General features: G+C 44.5%; 1 protein-coding gene across 3 annotated transcripts in view; it reads right to left on the bottom strand.

The window, feature by feature from the left end:
- HORMAD1 (HORMA domain containing 1) overlaps positions 1-21,024 on the bottom strand; it is a 67,267-nt gene that overhangs the window by 21,890 nt on the left and 24,353 nt on the right. For 2 of the 3 annotated variants that reach the window (XM_069950460.1, XM_069950461.1), the window contains exons 5-9: positions 18,184-18,220; positions 15,502-15,522; positions 14,441-14,467; positions 10,720-10,787; positions 9,130-9,275 (exon numbers count right to left, since the gene is read on the bottom strand). In XM_069950460.1, the coding sequence (XP_069806561.1) occupies positions 9,130-9,275; positions 10,720-10,787; positions 14,441-14,467; positions 15,502-15,522; positions 18,184-18,220 (299 nt within the window). The remainder of the gene's footprint in view (positions 1-9,129; positions 9,276-10,719; positions 10,788-14,440; positions 14,468-15,501; positions 15,523-18,183; positions 18,221-21,024) is intronic. The other variant, XM_069950463.1, reaches the window with a different exon arrangement.

Here is a 21,024-nt window from a genome sequence, read left to right as displayed (position 1 = left end):
AATTATGGGAAATATATCTAGTATATAGCTCATATACTGCTATTTCCCTTAATTTAGTGTATCAGGAAGTGTTAGAATTATCTCTGAAGCAGTGACGTCACGACGAAAGGTGTAATTCCTATGGATTGTCCAGCAGGCGGCGCTCTATATATAGAAGTCAATGAGTACCATTGACTTCTATATATAGTGTGCCCCTGCTGGACACTCCATAGGAATTACAGTGTATGTAATGTAATGTTATGCACTGTACTTTTGTGACTTCATGAATACATTTATGGAATACTTTGGGGAGCAAGTGTCCTTGCTCCCCAAAGTATCCCATAAATGTATTCAATGAATACATTTGCTGGGCACCGAGCAGGGAGGGAGAGAGGTGCCATCTACCTCCCCCCTCCCTGCTCGGTGCTGGCAACATATACAAAGTACTACTCCCCCATTATCTGCAGATAATGGGGGAGTAGTACCTTTTGTTATGCCTATCACTGCCCGCGCCGCCGCCAACACCGCCGCTCACACAGGGGCTGCTTTTCATGCCCCCCGCCGCTCCCCCTCCTCCTCCCGGCATCAAACTTACTTCCTGATACACTAAATTAAGGGAAATAGCAGTATATGAGCATTTCCCATAATTAATGTACATTAGAAAATTGTATAACTTTCCATAAGTAATAACATATAAAAAAATAATTTTGGCCGGACTTCTCCTTTAAGGACCGGGCCTGAAATGGCCTTAAGGACCGAGACATATTTTATGAATATGACCTGTGTCACTTTATTCATTAATAACTTCAGGATGCTTTTACCTATCTGGCTGGTCGTTACTTATAACGAATCTTAATGACAAAAAAAAAAAAAAATAACGTGAAAAATTGTGAAAAAATGCATTTTTCGAACTTTAAAACTTTTCTGCTTATACAGAAAATAGTTATGCCACATAAATTATATATTAAATACCATTAGCAACATGTCTTATTTATGTTGGCGACATTTATTAAACTTTCTTTATTTTTTTTTAGACAATAGGAAGCTTAAAACATTAGCAGCAATTTTCCAAATTTTCAGTAAAATTTCAAAATCAGATATTTTTAGGGACCTGTTCAGGTTTTAAGTGTATTTGAGGGGACTGTATGTTAGAAAGCCCCACAAAGCACCCCATTTCAGAAACTGCACCCCCCCCAAACTCTGCAAAAGCACATCCAGAAAGTGTTTTAACCCTTTAGGGGAGTCACAGAAATAAAAGCTAAGTGTGTAAGAAATTTGAAAATTTAAATTTTCTGTGCAGAGATTTTATTGTAATCCAATATCTTTCATAATTGTAAACCTATTACCAGAGAAATGCACCCCAATATTTATTGCCCCGTTAATAGAAATACCCTATATGTGGCCCTTATGCGCTATTTGACGCAACCACAAGCCTCAGATACAAAGGAGCGCCCAGTGAATTCCACCGCCTCCGTTATATTTGGTCATTTTTGATTGTACCACTTCAGATTGGCAGAGGCTTTGAGGTGCCAAAACATAAAAAACACCCCTAAAGGGACACCATTTAGAAAACTACACCCCTCAAGGAATGTAACAAGGGGTGCGGTGAGCATCTGGACCCTACAGGTGCTTCACAAATTTTCAGAACAATGTGGCTTAAAAAAGAAAAAAATCTAATTTTTTTACCCTAAAACATTGTTCTAGCCTTCATTTTTCATTTTTACAAGGGGATAAAAGAAAAATAAAACTCCAAACGTGTAGCGCAGTTTCTCCCGAGTACGGAAATACCCCACATGTGGATATAAAGTGCCAAGCGGGTGCAGGACGAGCCTCCAAAGGGAAGGAGCGCCAATTGGCTTTTGGAAGCTGGATTTCACTGGAATGGATTTCAAGGGCCATGTTGCATTTACAGAGCCCTCGTGCTGCCAAAACACTGGAAACCCCCCACAAGTGACCCCATTCTGGAAACTACACCCCTCAAGGATTTTAACAAGGGGTTCAGTGAGCATATGGACCCCACTGGCGACGGGCACAAATGTGGAACACTGTGGCGTAAAAGGGAAAATTTTCATTTTTTCACTTTCACAGTACAAATGTGCCCATAATCAAGGGGTCCATATGCTCACTGCACCCCTTGTTAGACTACTTGAGGGGTGTAGTTTCTAGAATGGGGTCACTTGTGGGGGGTTTCCAGTGTTTTGGCAGCACAAGGACTCTGTAAATGCGACATGGCATTCATCATCCATTCTGGCCAAATCCAACCTCCAAAATCCAAATGGCGCTCCATTTCTTCGGAGGCTTGCCCTGCGCCCACATGGCGCTTTATGTCCACATGTGGGGTATTTACAGGGAAATTACTCTACACATTTTGTGTGTTTTTCTCTCTTTTAACCCCTTGTGAAAATGAAAAATTTAAGGCTAAACTAACATTATAGTGTAAAAAATGTAATATTTCATTTTCACGCCACATTGTTCCACATTTGTGCTCGTCACCAGTGGGGTCCATATGCTCACTACATGCCTTGTTACATTCCCTGAGGGGCGTAGTTTCCATAATGGGGTCACTTGTGGGGGGTTCAACTGTCTTGGCATCACAGGGGCCTTTTAAATGCAACATGGCCCTCCAAATCCATTCCAGCCAAATCCAGTCTCCAAAAGCCAAAAGGCGCTCCTTCCCTTTGGAGGCTTACCCTGCGACCGCATGGCGCTTTATGTCCACATGTGGGGTATTTTGGTACTCAGGGGAAATTGCTCTACACATTTTGTGTATTTTTTTTTTTACTTTTAACCCCTTGTGAAAATGAAAAAAATCAAGACAAGATCAATGATTTAGTGTAAAAATTTAAAAAATGTTTACACTAAATGTTGGTCTAGCCTTGATGTTTTCTATTTCCACAAGTAATTAAAAAAGAAAATGAACACAAAACGTGTAGGGTAATTCCCCTGAGAATGAAAATACCCCACATGTGGACATAATGTGCCATATGGGCACAGGGCAAGCCACCAAAGGGACAGAGCGCCTGGAATGGAGGATAGAGGCCATGTCGCAATTACAAAGCTCCTGTGCTGCCAGGACAGTAGAAACCCCCCAAAAGTGACCCCATTCTGGAAACTACACCCCTCAAGGAATCTAACAAGGGGTGCAGTGAGCATATGGACCCCACTGGTGACGGGCACATATGTAGAACGTGTGCTGTGAAAATAAAAAATACCATGTGTGCGTCACCAGGGGGTCATATCCCCGCTGCTCCCCTTGATAGATTCCTTATGGGGTGTAGTTTCCAGAATGGGGTCACTTGTGGGGGGTTTCCACTGTCCTGGCTGCACAAGGGTTTTGTAATTGCATCATGGCATGCTCTAATGGGAATGGCGGCCATACCTATTTAGCTGGGGAAAAGGGACAATTTTTAATTTATTTGGGGGTATTATGCCAATTACTGGTTTATAAGGTTGAAAAGGACAGGAGTCCATCAAATTCAACCTGTGTTGATCCAGAGGAAGGGAAAAAACCCTTGTGAGGCAGACGACAGTAGCCTCATCACAGGAAATAGGAATAAGGGACAGAATTCAGAAAATGTAGAACTCCGATGAGGTGTGGTACACCTTGAAGCGATCCAGTATGCAGAGGCCGGGGGGATCAGGACAGGTGTCACACTGGAAAATGGCGTCCTTCCTGATCCCCCTATTACGCCACACTCTGCACTTTTTCTGGGGTCTCCAATTTTCCAGTGTGGGGGACGTCACCTGGAAAATGTTGCCCTGGTGCGATGGTCCTTCATGTCCAGAAGCGCTGGGTCCGCTCCATGGCTGCTAAATATTAGGGCTGTTATTACTGCTTCTGATATTTTCGGATCGTGCCGCAAGCTACAGTAGCTCGGGCAGCAAGGGACCGGAAGAGGGGGTGCTGGTATAAAGGTTATCCCCGTACAGGTGGTAACCTTTATCCAGCAGTGGGAAGATCAGTTCCCAAACAATCTTCCCACTAACTCGGAGGATGGGGGGGCATCTGGGGGCATCCTAGGGGCTGGATTCAGGTGTCCCTTCCTTCATACACCGTAAGAGTACGTGCACACTGCGGAATGGCGACGGATAACTATTTGTGCATTCTGCAGCTGTCACCCACTGGTTGACTGAAGCGGGCGTGCGCGTCTCCACTCGTGTCACACTTCACTCTATGCACGGGCAGATTCCGCCCTCTGTCCAAAGAATGAACCTGTTCATTCTTTGGACGGACGACAGAATCCGGTGGAGACGCGCACGCCCGCATCAGTCTGCCGGCGGGTGCCAGCAGCCGAATGCACAAATAGTTATCCGTCGCTATTCCGCAGTGAGCACGTACCCTAAATCTGTAAGTGTACCCTGAGGTACTCTCACAGAGTTTGTAGAATTTCACGCCATACCGTCATCTCTTATTGGGACGATACTGGTGGAAAAGACGTGTCTGGGGGGCAGCATACGCTACGCTACCCCCAGACACGTCAATGGATGATGAGGATAAGGATGAATGGAGGAAAAAAGGATCCCCCATTTATCCTCACCGGTTTCGGAGGCAATAATAGTGTATGCCTCCACAGCCGAAAACACTCGGGGGCCATTTTTATATGGGGATTGGTATATGAAGTATGTAAATGTGTAGTGGTGTAGTGTAAAACTTTATTTCATGTAGTGTAGTGTAATGTAGTGTTTTTTACATTTTTTTTAAAAAAGTAAGAAAAAAAAACCTACGCCAAGAAAGGAGTTGCTGATAAATGCCGCACTTATGTGCAGTACTTATCAGCAGACAGTGGCGGTAGGAAATAGGGGGGAAAAACGCCCATACGCCAAAAAGGAGGAGTTGCTGATCAACTGGGCACTTGTTGGCGATGTTGGTCAACACTCAGCGGCGTTAGGGCGCATAAAAAGAAAAAAGCAACTGATGAGTGTATCATATACACTGATCAGCTGCAAGGGGGCAGTAGAGCGAAGCTGCCGAAGATTACCAAAGATAGACGACGCTGGAGCCCAAAGAGCCGAAGATTTCCGAAGTTTGACGACAAAGAGCCGACGGGAGCCGAAGTCAGAGGACGCGGAGAAGAGTACGCCGCGGGAACCTACACTATACACACCTGTTCTGCACCCTTCAGCTACCTAGCAGGTCACCGATGACCCGGAAAGCTGTTTTCAGCTGCTATCGGCTGATCTGTATTGATCAGCCAATAGCAGCGATCGTCGGCGCGGAGGGGCACCACGGGCGTAAATGTACGCCTGCGGGGCGTACATTTACGCCCGTGGTCGTTAAGGGGTTAAATGCAATTTAAGGGCAAGGAGTCCATGCCACAACAATGATGGCCACTGGACAACAAAATAACACATGTACCATAAGTCAGTGTGTACATAGAGAATAGAGCAGATGCCAACAACACTTCTTGGTGAAAAGGGTAAGAAAACAACATAGCATGGATGAAAAAGATGATGGAGCATAAAAAAGGTGGAAATGCCGCAAGAGGTACATAGAAAAGTATGTATAACAATACTTGTTTGCCCATATTAAATAACACAAAATGATACAATTCTTTCATATGAGGAGGAGTGCTTTATATAGACATCTACGAAACATAAATTACCTGCATGGGAGAAATACTGAAATAACCACCTGTCTTATGGTAGGACTTAAAAACACATACAGGAGGAGCCTTCTTGAGTGCGGTCACTGACTAGACTACAGTACTTGTCACATGTCACAAAATCATTGTTATTGGCCACACATCTCTCCCTCTAAACAGATGTACGGCTAATAACAATGAATTAAAATGCCGCACAAATTATGCAGTTACGAAAAATGCTGATACGATTTATAAAAGCATGTAAAACAGACACTAGTGTAAACTGCTCATAGCAACCAGTCATAGCTCAGTTTTTAGTTTATAGAAAAGCTGTGTAGTGTAACCTAGAGAGCCTGACATTCTATTATTACACACAGGGAAACAGATGATTTTGAGCGATGTTTTGAGAGATGTTTCTACACAGCTACTTACAGTACAATGCATGTAGATGGTGTTTTAAAAATGCCATCCTGTAATGCCTGGAGTAGTGGATCCACTGGACCGTCACCAGCGATGGCACTAACCTCACCAGGGAGCGGAGTCTAAGGGGCCGCTGGTATTCACCGGTGGCGGGATGGACTTGCTGCGGCAGGCGACCCCCAGGTCGCTACCCCTAGCTTGGTTGCTAGTGACGGCAGGCAAGGCGTGGCAGGAGCAGTAGGCAGGAGATAGTGCTGGCAGAGGTCTGTAGGCGTAACCGCGGGTGACAGGCTGATCACAGGAGCAATAGTGTAACAGAGGAGCAGGAACCAGGAACGAGGACAAGGGACCAGGTAGCGGACAGGAATCAGGAACAAGGACTAGGGACCAGGAAGCGGACAGGAATCAGGAACAACAGGGAGCTGGGCCAAACGCTATGGGAAGCATGTAGAGGCTCCAACACCTGTAGTGGGGCAGGGCTGGAATTTATAGGAAGTGATTAGTGCACCTTCCAATAAGGGGCGGACTGGCCCTTTAAATCTGAGACAGCCGACGCGCGCGCGCGCCCTAGGAGGCGGGGACGCGCGCGCCAGCCGGCACAGAGGGTGACAGGAGCGGGGTGAGGTAAGGCGCCCCCCGGGGCCGAACTAGTAGCAGCGCCGGGTCCCTGCACATGGACCCCGGCAGCTGCATGGGGAGGTCGTGGCGGCAGTCCGGAGCACGGGACGCCGCCGCGGCCGTGACACATCCACACATGGAAGAAGAAATCTGCTGAGAATAGAGGGCATGCTATAGATATAGTTTGCAGAATGGGGAATTAGCCTTAAAGGGGTAGTGCGGCGGTAAAAAATTATTCACAGAATAACACACATTACAAAGTTATACAACTTTGTAATGTATGTTATGTCTGTGAATGGCCCCCTTCCCCGTGTCCCACCACCCCCACCTGTGTACCCGGAAGTGTAGTGCATTATACATACCTGATCCGTGCCGACACGCGTCCGCCATCTTGTGCCAAACGTCATCTTCGTCCGGCCCAAACACCTCAGATCTTCCCGAGTGCCGGCCGCGTCATCAGCTGCTCAGCCGCGATTGGCTGAGCATAACTGTGCTCGGCCAATCGCGGCTTAGCGGCTGATGGCCGGCAGAAGATGACGTTTGGCACAAGATGGTGGACGCGTGTCGGCACGGATCAGGTATGTATAATGCACTACACTTCCGGGTACACGGGTGGGGGTGGTGGGACACGGGGAAGGGGGCCATTCACAGACATAACATACATTACAAAGTTGTATAACTTTGTAATGTGTGTTATTCTGTGAATAATTTTTTACCGCCGCACTACCCCTTTAAAGAATTCTACTTAGCCACATTAAAGGAGAAGTCTACCAAAAATTTTTATTAAAGAATTGTATTGCCCCCCCAAATGTTATACAGGGTGACACCAAAGGACACTGAGCATCCCTCTGCCATCATCCTCTCCAGCAGCCACAGCCCGCACAGCTCTGGGAGTCAGGTCGTGACATCACCATTTTATCCAGGAAGTGAGACCTTGATGCAGTAGTAAGTGCAGAGAAAAAAGCACTTTATAAGCATTTCCCGTAATAAGTGTATATTGGTGATTTGTATAACTTTTAGAGGGCAATACAATACTTTAATAAAATTTTGTCGCCGGACTTCTCCTTTAACCTCTTAAGGACATAGGACGTATGCGTACGTCATATGTCCTCACTTGCACTTCAAAGCGGGGCCGCGCGGCGGCCCCGCTTTGAAGTGCCGCGATCCCGGGTGCCGCGAGTAGCCCGGGACCGCTGCTATTAGCGGGCACGGTCTGATCGCCGTGCCCGCTAATTAGCTAATCGGAGGCAGCTGTCAACTTTGACAGCTGCCTCCGATTACCGGAGGCAACGTTTCCCTGGGGTCTAGTGGGGGAGATCGCTCCTCCGGGACCTTGTCCCGGAGGAGCGATCTCCGTTACTGATGCCGGCCGGGGACGTGTCCAAGATGGCGCCGTCCTCGGCTCGGCACTCGTTCGTTTTCGGCTGCAGCAGCCGAAAGCAAACGAGTGCCGATCTCATGGATCTCTGCAGCATATCTATGCTGCAGAGATCTCAATGAGAGATCCAAGTGTATATACTAGAAGTCCCTCAGGGGGGCTTCTAGTATATGTGTAAAAAAAAAAAAAAAGTGTTGTTAATAGTAAAAAGCCCCCTCCCCTAATAAAAGTCTGAATCACCCCCCTTTTCCCAGGTTTTAAATAAAAGTAAACAAATAAATAAAAAAATAAACATGTTTGCTATCGCCGCGTGCGTAATCGCCCGAACTATTAATTAATCACATTCCTGATCTCGTACGGTAAACGGCGTCAGCGCAAAAAAATCCCAAAGTGCAAAATTGCGCATTTTTGGTCGCATCAAATCCAGAAAAAATGTAATATAAAGCGATCAAAAAGTCGTATATGCGCAATCAAGGTACCGATAGAAAGATCACATCATGGCGCAAAAAATGACACCTCGCACAGCCCCATAGACCAAAGGATAAAAGCGCTATAAGCCTGGGAATGGAGCGATTTTAAGGAACGTATATTGGTTAACAACGGTTTGAATTTTTTACAGGCCATCAGATACAATATAAGTTATACATGTTATATATCGTTTTAATCGTAACGACTTGAGGAACATGCATAACAAGTCAGTTTTACCCAAGGGCGAATGGCGTAAAAACACCTTTCCCCCAAATAAAAGAAATGCGGTTTTTTTTTCAATTTCACCACACTTTGAATTTTTTTCTGGTTTCGCAGTGTACTTTATGCAAAAATTCAGCCTGTAATTGCAAAGTACAATTAGTGACGCAAAAAATAAGGGGTCATGTGGGTTTCTAGGTGGAAAAATGCAAGTGCTATGACCTTTTAAACACAAGGAGGAAAAACCGAAAACGTAAAAACGAAAATGGGCCATGTCCTTAAAGGGTTAAGCCCTCACAGCAAACTCACAGCAAACTATCATGCAGATTTTTTGGGGGGAATCCACATGTATACACTGTACACCAATAAATACAAACTGCACTTCATATGTTGCTAACCTCATTGGGCAAAGTTTTCAGCATGCAGTTTCAAAAAGTGTGCTGTGGTTGGAAGTTACTTCATTACCTTCATCATAATAAAACAGCTTCATTGTTAGACAGACATCATTTGGCAGAGGACCCAAATTCTGCATCAAAATGTACAGTTTGCGGACAAGGAGGACACAGGATATCTTCAAATCTGAGCAAGCAGAAACAACGTTTCCTTTATCACTGCAAATAAAAAGTATTTCAAGAGTCAATAAGGGACATACACAGCCAGCTTTCTGTAAAAAGTACTCTTTGCCTAAAAATAAAAAGTATCCCACTCCCACAATCACACCTTTGCTAGCTGTTAGGGAAGCCTACTCAAAAGTGTCCTGCCATGCCGCTCCCCCCCCCCCTTCCCCAGGCTGGTGGCTGCCTGACTATGCATGTATTGCATTGGAGGCATCTACTGCTTCATACCATGTGGGACACTTGCTGTGGCAATGTCATATTATCAACTAAATTTAAAGGAGTACTCTGGCCAGGACCCCGTTTTCAGCAATGCCTGGGAAGGAGGTGGGTGAAAACAGTAAGATCCACTTACCTCCCTAGTTGCAGTGCTGCCCCCACTTTCTGTGGACTACAAGTCCATAGTTATACCCCTGCTGCTGCCCACCCACAACCTACATTCCAATACCTTTCCTGAGTCAGTCACTTAGCCTACTTTGTCATGTGGCCCTGGACAAATAAAGCTTCTTAAAGCTGCCCCTTTGACCCCATTGAGCTGGCAACGAGCACCATATTTGCTGCTCTAACATGAGGAACCTCCATCTGCAGTTACCCTCTTAGTAAAAAAGCAACTGTTTTATTTTTTACACAAAACAATGTTGACAGACAGGTCCGATCAATCTCATATTAAGGGTACAAACCCACTTGACGTATTTACTGCGTGAATCAGTCTTAAAAATAAGCAGGCAAAACGCAGGTTGGCTTTATACGATTGTTCTGCATTAAAATACGCAATTGCGTATTTTTGAAGCGTGAAGCTACATGCGTTTTTCACACAGGTTGTTAACAACTGATGCTTTGCTAACAACAAGCTTCACGCTTCAGAAATACGCAATTGCGTATTTTAACGCAGAACAATCGTATAAAGCCAACCTGCGTTTTGCCTACTTATTTTTAAGACTGATTCACGCAGCAAATACGTCAAGTGGGTTTGTACCCTAATGGAGCAGACTAGTGTAATTGATCTGCATGTAAAAACATTATACTTGTGTGCACAGTCATCAGTTAAGTACATTATCTGTAACCATGTGACTAGATCATTACATTGAATAGCGAGTTCTGTCTAAATAAGCCACTTGTGCTGGAGACACATTTCCTGACATCGGAACTTTAGGTCAAATGAGATGTTTTAACATTATCAGAATTTGAAAATGAGATAGTATTTAGTGAATATGGTGACAGGGTTACTTTTTCCCGGGTCTGGGGCTATTACCACTGACAATGAGAGTAAAAAGAGTTTAGACGTTCGTTCATGACAAATTCATTTAAATATCAAACAGAGAATAATAAAAAGTCTCCTTAAGCAATTCCCTATATGATTCTTTATAGTCAAATAAATGTAATTGGAAAGCTGGATCATTATCAAAACCAAACAGAGGTACATATCAAAAGAACGACTTACCTAATGAAGTCCACAATGGGTCCGCTGGGAGTATACTTAAACTTAAATTGGTAGCATTCTGTAATAGTCTTAAAACAAGAAATGCAGAGTTAATAAACACAAAGGAAAAACTATCTTTATTTTCCTTATATTGAAAACTGACATACAAAGGAAGGGTAATATTATTTATTTTTTATAGATGAGCAAACCTCGAGCATAAGGCATTTGATTATCGGTGGCTTAAAGGAGAAATCCGGCAAAAAAAATTATTAAAGTATTGTATTGCCCCACAAAAGTTATACAAATCACCAATATACACTTATTACGGGAAATGCTTATAAAGTGCTTTTTTCCCTGCACTTACTACTGCATCAAGGCTTCACTTCCTGGATAAAATGGTGATGTCACGACCCGACTCCCAGAGCTGTGCGGGCTGTGGCTGCTGGAGAGGATGATGGCAGGAGGATGCTCAGTGTCCCTCCAGTGCCCTGTGTCCCTCAGTGTCCCCCTGCCATCATCCTCTCCAGCAGCCACAGCCTGCACAGCTCTAGGAGTCGGGTCGTAACATCACCATTTTATCCAGGAAGTGAAGCCTTGATGCAGTAGTAAGTGCAGGAAAAAAGCACTTTATAAGCATTTCCTGTTATAAGTGTATATTGGTGATTTGTATAACTTTTGGGGGGGCAATACAATACTTTAATAAAAATTTTCGCATGACTCCTCCTTTAAAGGGAACAAATCACCCAAAAAACACCTGTTATGCTATGGGAATGTGCTGGAGCAGCCCCCAGCACACTACTCAAACATGCTTTTACACCAGTGGGCGAGTTCACACGCATTAAAAGGGCATGTTCAGACGAGGAGTCTGCAAAACAACAATTGAATGAAGCATCCGTACGCCTCATTCAATGAGGCTACAGTCTTAAAAACATCTAGAGAGCACGTAGTATAGTTGCAGGAAAATCGAGAACGGATTTATTAAAGGAAAAACAACAGAAAAACAAACGAATAAATAATAGTAAAAACATAAGTAACTCACAAAAGGATGATAGATTAGGAGAAAGAAAAGATCAGACAAACACAACACCCATAACCTTCTCCACTTGTTACTCTCAGCAATACCATAAAATTGTTAAGATACTACATAAAAACATTCACATCTTAAGACAGGATGAGACACTTGGCAACATAGTAGAAGGAGAATATCGTTGTGTTTCCCGTAGAGGCAAAACATTGGGGGATATGATATCACCCAGTATGTTAAAAATTAACTCCCCACAGACATCACGGGTGAGTTGCATGAACTCCTACAAATGTGGACAAATACGTTGTAGTACGTGCAGATACACTCAAAGCACGTACACATACACCAATAGCTCGTACACAAATGAACGCCAGATCCGGGATTTTACTAATTGCGAATCACATCACATAGTATATGATATAGAGTGTACCATATGCAAACTTAAATACGTAGGATGTACAATTCGCAAATTAAAAAAACGCATTAATGAACATTTAGCGTATATCAGAAAGGGCACATCCTGTAAATCTTCAGGAGCGGCCAAACACTTCTCTCAAACACATGCAGGCAATGTTTCTTCTTTCCTTTTCTATGGCATTTCAAAAGTGAGCAAACCTATTAGAGGTGGTGATTGGCAAAAAATTTGGGATATGCATTTTGGAGACTATAGGTATACATGGTATTTAGCCGTGATAAGGCACGTAACTCGTCTGCTCCCCTGGGCGTTGCGGAGCGGTAATCACGCCCCTCTGGGCGTGATTAGACTGCATAATTGTGGTGAAGTCATTGACTTCAGCGCGCCTATGTTCTTGCTGCGCCGCACTTGCGCAGTACAGCGGATCCACTCTGCGCCGTACTGCGCAGGTGCAGAATAACCTTAAATTTATTGCTGGAGATCCGGCAATGAGTTTGAGGCTATTCTGCACCTGCGTAGTATGGCGCAGACCAGACCCGCTGAACTGCGCATGAGCGGTGCAGTAAGGTTGTAGGCCCGCCGACGTTAGGGATGGCATGCCTCTCAGTGATGTCACCACAATGAAGTCTAATTGTGATTACCGCTCCGCCCAGGGGACAGTGACTACTTGCCGACAGCTCACCGCCAGGATGACTACTTGGGGGCAATTTACATACGGGGTGCCAAGTTTATAAAGTAAGTTTTCAGGTGGTACATTCCAAGGAGAGGGGGTGTAAAAGAATGTTTGATAAGTGTGCTGGGTGCTGCTATAGCACATTCCCATAGCATAAAAGGCGTTTTTAAGGTGATTGGTTCCCTTTAAGTTGGATGCAGCCTAAAAGTGACACTGTCACCCCCTTTTTGCATTCTGACTTCTCTACACAGGTGTAATGGGTAAATTAAGCAGTTTTCATACCTTATTTTATATCATACGTCATGGTGCTTGTTCAAGTAAAAAGGGATCTTTTATCATCTGCAAATTGTGCTAAGTGGGCGGGGCTTCATGGCAACAGCGTCACTTAGCCCCACCCACAGCGCCACCGTAGTCCCCACCTCTCTGTGAAGTCATCACGATATAGGCCCCACCCCCTTGACGTCCATTGTATGGGCCGACCTAGATTCGGTGGGGCCTAAACCTTTAGGCCAGCCTGTTCCAATGGTCAGCGAGGGGCGGGGCCTAGGTTCCAATGACGTCACGGAGGGGGTGGGCCTATGGTGGCGTAGGCGTGACTAAGTGGTACTGTTGCCATGAAGCCCGGCCCACTTAGCACAATCTGCAGATGATAAAAGATCACTTTTTACTTGAACAAGCACAATGACATACGATGTAAAATGAGGTATGAAAACTAAAAAAGTTACCCTTTACATCTATGAAGAAAAGTCAGAATGTCACTTTAAGGCTGCCTGGAAAACATCTATGTTTTCAAGGACTCCCTAAGGCTGCATCCAACTTCTTAAGCCCCCGATAATCAAATGACGTACGCTTGGGTTCGCTCATCACTATTGATTTTACATTGTTTTTCTACATCCCCCACACCAGTGCCCACCAACAGCGATCAGCTTATTAAAAAGTAGGAGGGAGGGTTGTCCAGATCAGAAGAATATAACAAATTGAGTAGATGGAGAGTCTGTCAATGAATCAGTTAAGCAGTCAGCAAAAGCCAGTGCATTGCAGTAAGTGAGGTTTCATTCTGTTACAATGCAGCATGGTGTTTTGCACAATATTCTCTTAGGGTACAAACACACTGGGCTTATCCACAGCGGATTTCTCCCTGTGAATTCTCAGCGAGACCCACTGCGGATCCCTGCCCTGTACACTCTATGGGCAGACAAACTAGCAGCAGGATGGACATCATGCTGTGAGTATGTTAGCAGCCTGCCCCGTTAACCCCCTGCCACCGGAGCGTATATTTCACCTGCTCCCCGCTCCGGCTTGCTTCGGGGTTCCCGGCGTCTTCTCGTCCCGCTCAGTCAATCAGTGCGCTGCGGCGGGGCAGTGCACTGTTTGGCCGAGCGGGACATGTCGGGAACCCCCGAAGCAAGCCGAAGTGTGAAGAAGGTGATGTATAGGTTCCGGCGGCAGGGGGTTAACAGGGGCAAGCTGCTGACATACTCGCAGTGGGATGTCCATCCTGCTGCGAGTTTGTCTGCCTAGAGTGTACAGGGCAGGGATCCGCAGCGGGTCTCACTGCGAATTTGCAGCGAGAAATCAGCTGCGGATAAGCCCAGTGTGTTTGTACCCCAAGGCAGTATAAAATACATACCTGTGGATCTTCAATGTCTGTATATAGCTAAAAAAGAAAAATACCTTGTCATTTTGTTAACTACAAAATAAAAAACTGTCAAACAGAATCAAACACACAACACTGCAATAAGCACGCTGTTTCATCGTGATACATCCTTTCCAGACTAACTAGAAAAGACTGGGCAACAAGTGACAAGTCTTTTCTAAATTGCAGCTTTTGCCTTCCCTTCTTTTCTCCATCAGAGCAATCCAATACCTTCTCCTGCAGACATCTATGGCTTCTCACTTCCCCAGTCGTTTACTCCTATACAGCAACACAACCCCCATCATTTAAATACTGCAGCCCTAATACATTCGCCACTACTGTGCCTGAATCTGCCCCAAAGTTTGCACAGAATCATGACAAAAACAGCGCAGCTTTGCACTAATCACAGCAAAATACAAAAACATTCCTCAGTATTCCAGTCGGAGCCTAGACTGACATCGCATGCCCGGCTCAGCTGCCCCCTTACACTATGGGCCCAGCAGCATCTACAATGGTTGCTACAACCCGTTTGCAGTAAGCCCTCTAGTTATCTGTACCATTATAGCAAATATAGAAATAATGGCTTCTACACATTTGTAACCATGTAAATGATATAACTACAATATTATCCACTTCTAACTAAACACATGGGAGGACATTTAAGAAGACCGGCATACTCAGGGTGGGCGTACATTAGGCCACCCCCACAATTTCCCTGCGCATGCCTCTTAGTGAATCTGTCCTACCCTGCATCTGCTGTACCACGGGCGCAGAAATCTACACCTGCTGCTGAGCAGGTGTAGATTTCTGCCATGATTTCTGCCTGCAAGCATAGTAAACCTTGCCGCGCCCCCTGCCTGCCCATCAGGTGAGCAGGGGATATGACTGGCGTATGCCAGGGAGAAAGGACGAATCTGCGCCCTCAACCTGGCGTACCCCAAGGGTGCAACATTGATAAATGTCCCCCATGGCATTCGTGTTCTGACATACAATGTTAATTCCAGTGCAAAACATATTTTGTTAATCTTAAAGCAAAAACAAGCCATAATACTTACTGCCAATACCACCATTCTTAGCTGTACAAAGTGACAAAAAAATCAAATACAGATCAAAGTGAAATACAACAAACATGAAGAAAATAAAGCCCAGCCCAGTCAACTATAATACAGGCTGTAACCTTGACTTTACATTCTTGCTATGCCCCGGTCCTCCCGATATAATTGGAATTTTCTATTTGGTTGACAATCTGTACTTTTCACTGATGAGCAGGAACTTTATTCCAAAAATTGATTGTGACTGCTAGGCTGAGGTTGTGATTTGGGGGTCCATAATCACCCCCCCCCCCCCCCCATGACTCACGGCGACTCATAGTCACACCCCTTGACAATATAGCTGCACAGTTTCGCCACAACATCAGAGACACTGTGCAGTTATAGAACATCTCATGCATCTTTGCATCTGGATTTAGGCCCACCCCTCCATGTCTCAGAAGGAATGAGAAGAGTTAGCCCCTGACAACCCCTTTAAGTTCACAACATGGTTATTTTACAAACAGTAGCTAAGAAAAAAAGAAAGTATACTGGAAGAAAACAATGACTATACAGGTGCATCAACTATCCTGGCATATATATATATATATATATATATATATATATATATATATATATGCAACATAAGTCTGCCGTTTCCAACTGTATAGGCATCTTAATACATACTATGTTTTTGCAGTTTGCTGTGAGGGTGCATTCACACATACAGGATCTGCAGCAGATTTAAGCTGCAGATTCAAAGCAAATCAAATCTGGGTTATTAAATCTGCTGCGGATCCTGTACGTGTGAACGTACCCGCCCCACTGCCCCTGCATAATTGCCTCAACTACCCTAGATGGCAGTGGACAACTGGTCGACAGTCTCTAACCTGAATAAGTGAACACTGAACGCAGATAAGACAATACAAAACATAATGAATCAGGGTCAGAAGTCCGAGTCAGCAACTAGCAGTCAGCATGGTACAAAACGTGATGCAAAAGAATAGTCTAAAGTCAAATCCAGGAAAGTCGGGCAACCAGTGAATACAAATCAGGAACAAACGCTAGGTCAAGAAAACACTTGCAGAACAAGGCTCTATCGCAGGCAGGGAATGAGGGAAGGTGAAGTCCCAGCCCCAGAACTGATTGAGGCCTGGGACTCCAACCTTCTGAGAACACCTAAACTGACTGGCAGCTGCATCTGCCAGTCAGCATTACAACAACCCCAATCAGGTGAGCGCCTGGCCGAAGAGCAGTGTGGCCCTGGTGTGTGACTAAAGACGCTGCTGACGAACCCCTAGCGACCGGCCGGGCCGGTTACCAGGGATGTCTGCGGCGCATCTGACAGGCCAGCCATGCGCTCCGGCGGTGACGGGAGCCATTCATGCGACCCGGCTCATGACACAACTGGTAACATCAATCGATTTTTCAAAAGCTGAAAAAAAATTAGCTGGTCTGGTGATGATTAGTGGAATCAAGTCACTAGCTGTAAAAGCTCATAGAATGGATTGAGGTTAAAAAAAGGAACTCTTTGGAATCAGTAGAGTGCAACATACTTCTTTTGTGAAGTGTTTTTGGACATTTGTAAATGTTGGAAACTATTTTTCTCCATTTCTTTTGTTTAGTAATTTGTCTTACTGCTGGTCTTGGGCACTTTGGGGGACATTTTTAAAATATTCTGGTTTTAAATAAAGCCCTGCCCCCAGGCTTGCTGTGGAGCAGGTGTAGATTTCTGCATGCTTTATGCCTTCTCCACGCCTTGCCGCATCCAAACACCCCCCACCCCCTTGCCGGTTCATCAGACAAGCGGCGGTTATGGCTAGCGTATGCTACAGAAAAGGTAAGAATCTGCACCTATTCTGTGGCATAAACCAGAGGCACATTTTAGATAAATGTGTCCAAATATGTTTTGTCCACATAATTTTAGTGCCTACGCTTACTGTATATGCAGGGAAAGCATCTCACATACACACACTTAACCTATTATGCATAGGCATCTAGTAAAAAGACATAAAAACATTACATTTTATCGTAGAAATGTGGCACTCACCAGTGAATACTTGCAATAAAAAGTTCTTTAATCCAAATCAGGTCATGGAAAGGTGAAAGATAACACAGGCAACGGACCGTTTCATGCTTAACACATCACGCGCTTCCTCACAGATGGCCGAGAGGAAGCGTGTTAAACGGTCCGTTGCCTGTATTATCTGTCACTTTTCCATGACCTGATTTGAATTAAAGAACTTTTTATTGCAAGTATTCACTGGTAAGTGCCACATTTCCTTTCTACAATAAAATTGGATGACAATTTCTTCACTTTCCATGGTGAGCACCACCAATGTTGAATTAAGCTCTCCGCTTTATGGACAACACGTGTTCCAAGTTATACTGCAGTGGTACCACAGTCTGAAGATGTGCCGAGGTACTCCTACCTAGATAAAAAAAAATTAACTTTTTTTGCCTGCTCTGGGTGGCCATGGGTGACAGAAATAGGCTTATAGAGACATACATTGGGGCTTTCTGGTGATGGATGATGGATGTATAACTCTGGTGGAAGGTAATGTGAACAAAGCCTACATAGTCTTTTTTCCGATACGTGCTTAAAAGTCCTGGTGCTTAAAAGTATATGCTATAGGGGCTTAAAAACTACCTTATTCATTCTATAGAATCTGCAGTTTTATTCAGAAAAATATAAATATCAATACTTACATATTTTTTCTGTAATGCATCATAACAGCCCAACATCCTGTAACATAAGATGTCATTAACTAAAAAGAAAATATGTTTTTTTTATTTTGCATGTGGTAAAACCAGTCAATTTCCACAGAACTGATTGACTGCCTAAAGTTGATGGAAGCCTCCAGAATATGTAGGGATAACAGTCAGGTATGTAAAATTTCAAGTGCCTGGCCTGTTTGTTCTGTGGGATTTATACCACCACCAGAGCTGTGTGGCAGCGGCTCACTCCTCCTCTCTCTGTACCCACAATCTGCCCCCACAAACCGCTTGTACCTTCTTACAGCTGCTTTTAATCCAAGATCAGTCCTGGGGTCCGCTCGGCAGGTGATGCAGTTATTGTCCTAACAAACAACTTTCACCCTGTGTCAAATTGGTGTGGCCTAGAGTGTCTGTGCATTAGACTTGCACCAGCCCTCCGTCCCTTCTCCCAGTCCTCTTCATCATTAAGAATGCCCCAGGCAGGTATTCTCCTATTCATCACCTGTAAGAACACGGCACATGGGCTGGATCGTTAAAGGGGTAGTGCCGCGCTAAACAATTATTCACAAAATAACACACATTACAAGGTTATACAACTTTGTAATGTGTGTTATGTATGTGAATGGCCCCCTTCTCAGTGTTTCCCCCCACCCACGCTAGACCCGGAAGTGTGGTGCATTATACTCACCGCATCTCGTGTCGACCCCCGTCCGCCATCTTGGGAAAATGACGTACTCTTCGGGAGGCCGGCCGAACCACTCCATCCGTCCCTCATGCCGGCCCCCCTCTTCCGCGTCATAACTTTGCTCAGCCGCGATTGGCTGAGCACAGTTATGCTCAGCCAATCCCGGCTGGGCTGCTGATGACGTGGCAGAGGGGGGCCAGCATGAGATGCGGTGAGTATTATGCACCACACTTCCGGGTCTAGCGTGGGGGGGGGGGGGGGGGGGAGGGGAAACACGGGAAAGGGGGCCATTCACATACATAACTTTGTAATGTATGTTATTTTGTGAATAATTGTTTAGTGCCGCACTACCCCTTTAAGGCACCTGTGCAGTTTTCAGACAAATGATGAATAGGAGAAATCCTGCCCAGGGGCATTTCTAATGATGAAGAGGGTGGAGAGGAGGTACAGAGGGCACAGACACTGGGCACAGACACTCTAGGCCATGCCAATTTGACACAGGACTGCAAGTTTAAAAGTATTTTTTTAGGACAATAACTGCATCACCTGCCGAACGGATCCCAGGATCCCAGATCTTGGATTAAAAGCATCTATCCAAAGGTACAAGCGGTTAGGAGGGGGCAGATTGTGGGTACAGAGTCCCTTTAAGAACACTTGAACACTTAGCTGTGCCCAATGTTTATGTGTGGGGAGAGATCAGGAGAGACAGATGTATGGCCACCTTTAAGGTATATTCACATGGAGAAAAACCCATGTATTTTAATGTAGAATATTTAATTTTTCCATCAAAATGCATGCAGTTTGACCTAAAAAAAAAAAATACACCTCCGATTGATTTCAAGGCCAGAAAAAGTGGCATGTCACTTCAGTCAAGCTTTGAAGCTTCCATTGAAACTTAAAAGTGACAATCAATATAGCTGCAAAAACATCTGCTGTAACAATAATGTAATGTAATGTAATGTATCTCTAAATAAAATAAACCTATACTGTATTTTATTATATAAGCTAAATTACTAAGTTCTTCTAAAATGTCCATTTTCAGAAGTGCTGAAAAAGTCACTTAACCCGAGGCAAATTCTGGTTTATTGGAGGGGGTAACTACTAGCACATTCAGGCCCAGAATTTCATCTACAGTCTAATGTCAAGAAGGAAGCATAACACTGGCTCAAGAGCTGACACTCACCAATACAAAATAACTGCAACCACAGCAATTTAATCCATTAGATTCTGCAGATCAAGCAGAGATTATGCCTCATTGCTTCCTCATCGGGGGTTAGGAATAGAGAGGGTCAGGGCTGGGATTATGTTCCCCTGCTTCCTCATTAGGGGTTAGGATTCAAAAGGTTAGGCAATAAGGGCTCTGATTTTACATATTAAAGCAAATATACCATCAGTACATTCGCTTTAAGCTTTTCCGGTGCCCAGAAATAGAATGGTGCAGTAAGCAGTAACTGGGCCGCGGTTTCAAAACAGAACCGCGGCACTGGCTTCCCTGCGCCGCCACTGTTCTATCCATGTGAAAAAGCTTAAAGCAAATGTACTGATGGTACATTAGCTTTAAAGGGAATGTCCAGCAAATATCTTTTTCTTTCAAATCAACTGGTGTCAGAAAGTTATATAGATTTATAATTTACTTCTATTAAAAAATCTCAGTCTGACATAGTGCTCTCTGCTGACATCTCTGGCTGAGACAGGAACTGTCCAGAGCAGAAGAGGTTTTCTATGGGGATTCCATAGACACCAGCTGATTTGAAAGAAAAAGATTTTCGCTGGATTATCCCTTTAAGGAGTTTGGTAAAATGAAAACTGAGCTCTGATTGCCTAAGGTAAAACTAGCAGACGGACAATTCTATGTTTATATACTTCAGAGCTGAGAGAGGAGGTGCGCAAGCCTCCCATAGACTCCCATTACTCCCTATAACTCTGTGTGAACAGAGCCTAACCCTATCCTTATATTCATGCATATGTTTGTAAATAAATTGTTATGCTACAAATATTGTCAGGGGGTACATAATTTATTTGTGTTAACAACAGCTATGTCAAGTTTACTTTCAAGTGAAGTTTGTCCTGGGGGACATGATCTTCACTTGATCTCATTCTGCAGTCACTATTAAAGAATCTTGGCAGTCCCGTCTTTCACCCAATGC

This window comes from Dendropsophus ebraccatus, chromosome 13 (assembly GCF_027789765.1).
Source record: "Dendropsophus ebraccatus isolate aDenEbr1 chromosome 13, aDenEbr1.pat, whole genome shotgun sequence".
In the NCBI taxonomy this organism is placed as follows: domain Eukaryota; kingdom Metazoa; phylum Chordata; class Amphibia; order Anura; family Hylidae; genus Dendropsophus; species Dendropsophus ebraccatus.
Note: the sequence above shows the minus strand (reverse complement) of the source record. Positions and strands in the feature narration are given on the sequence as shown.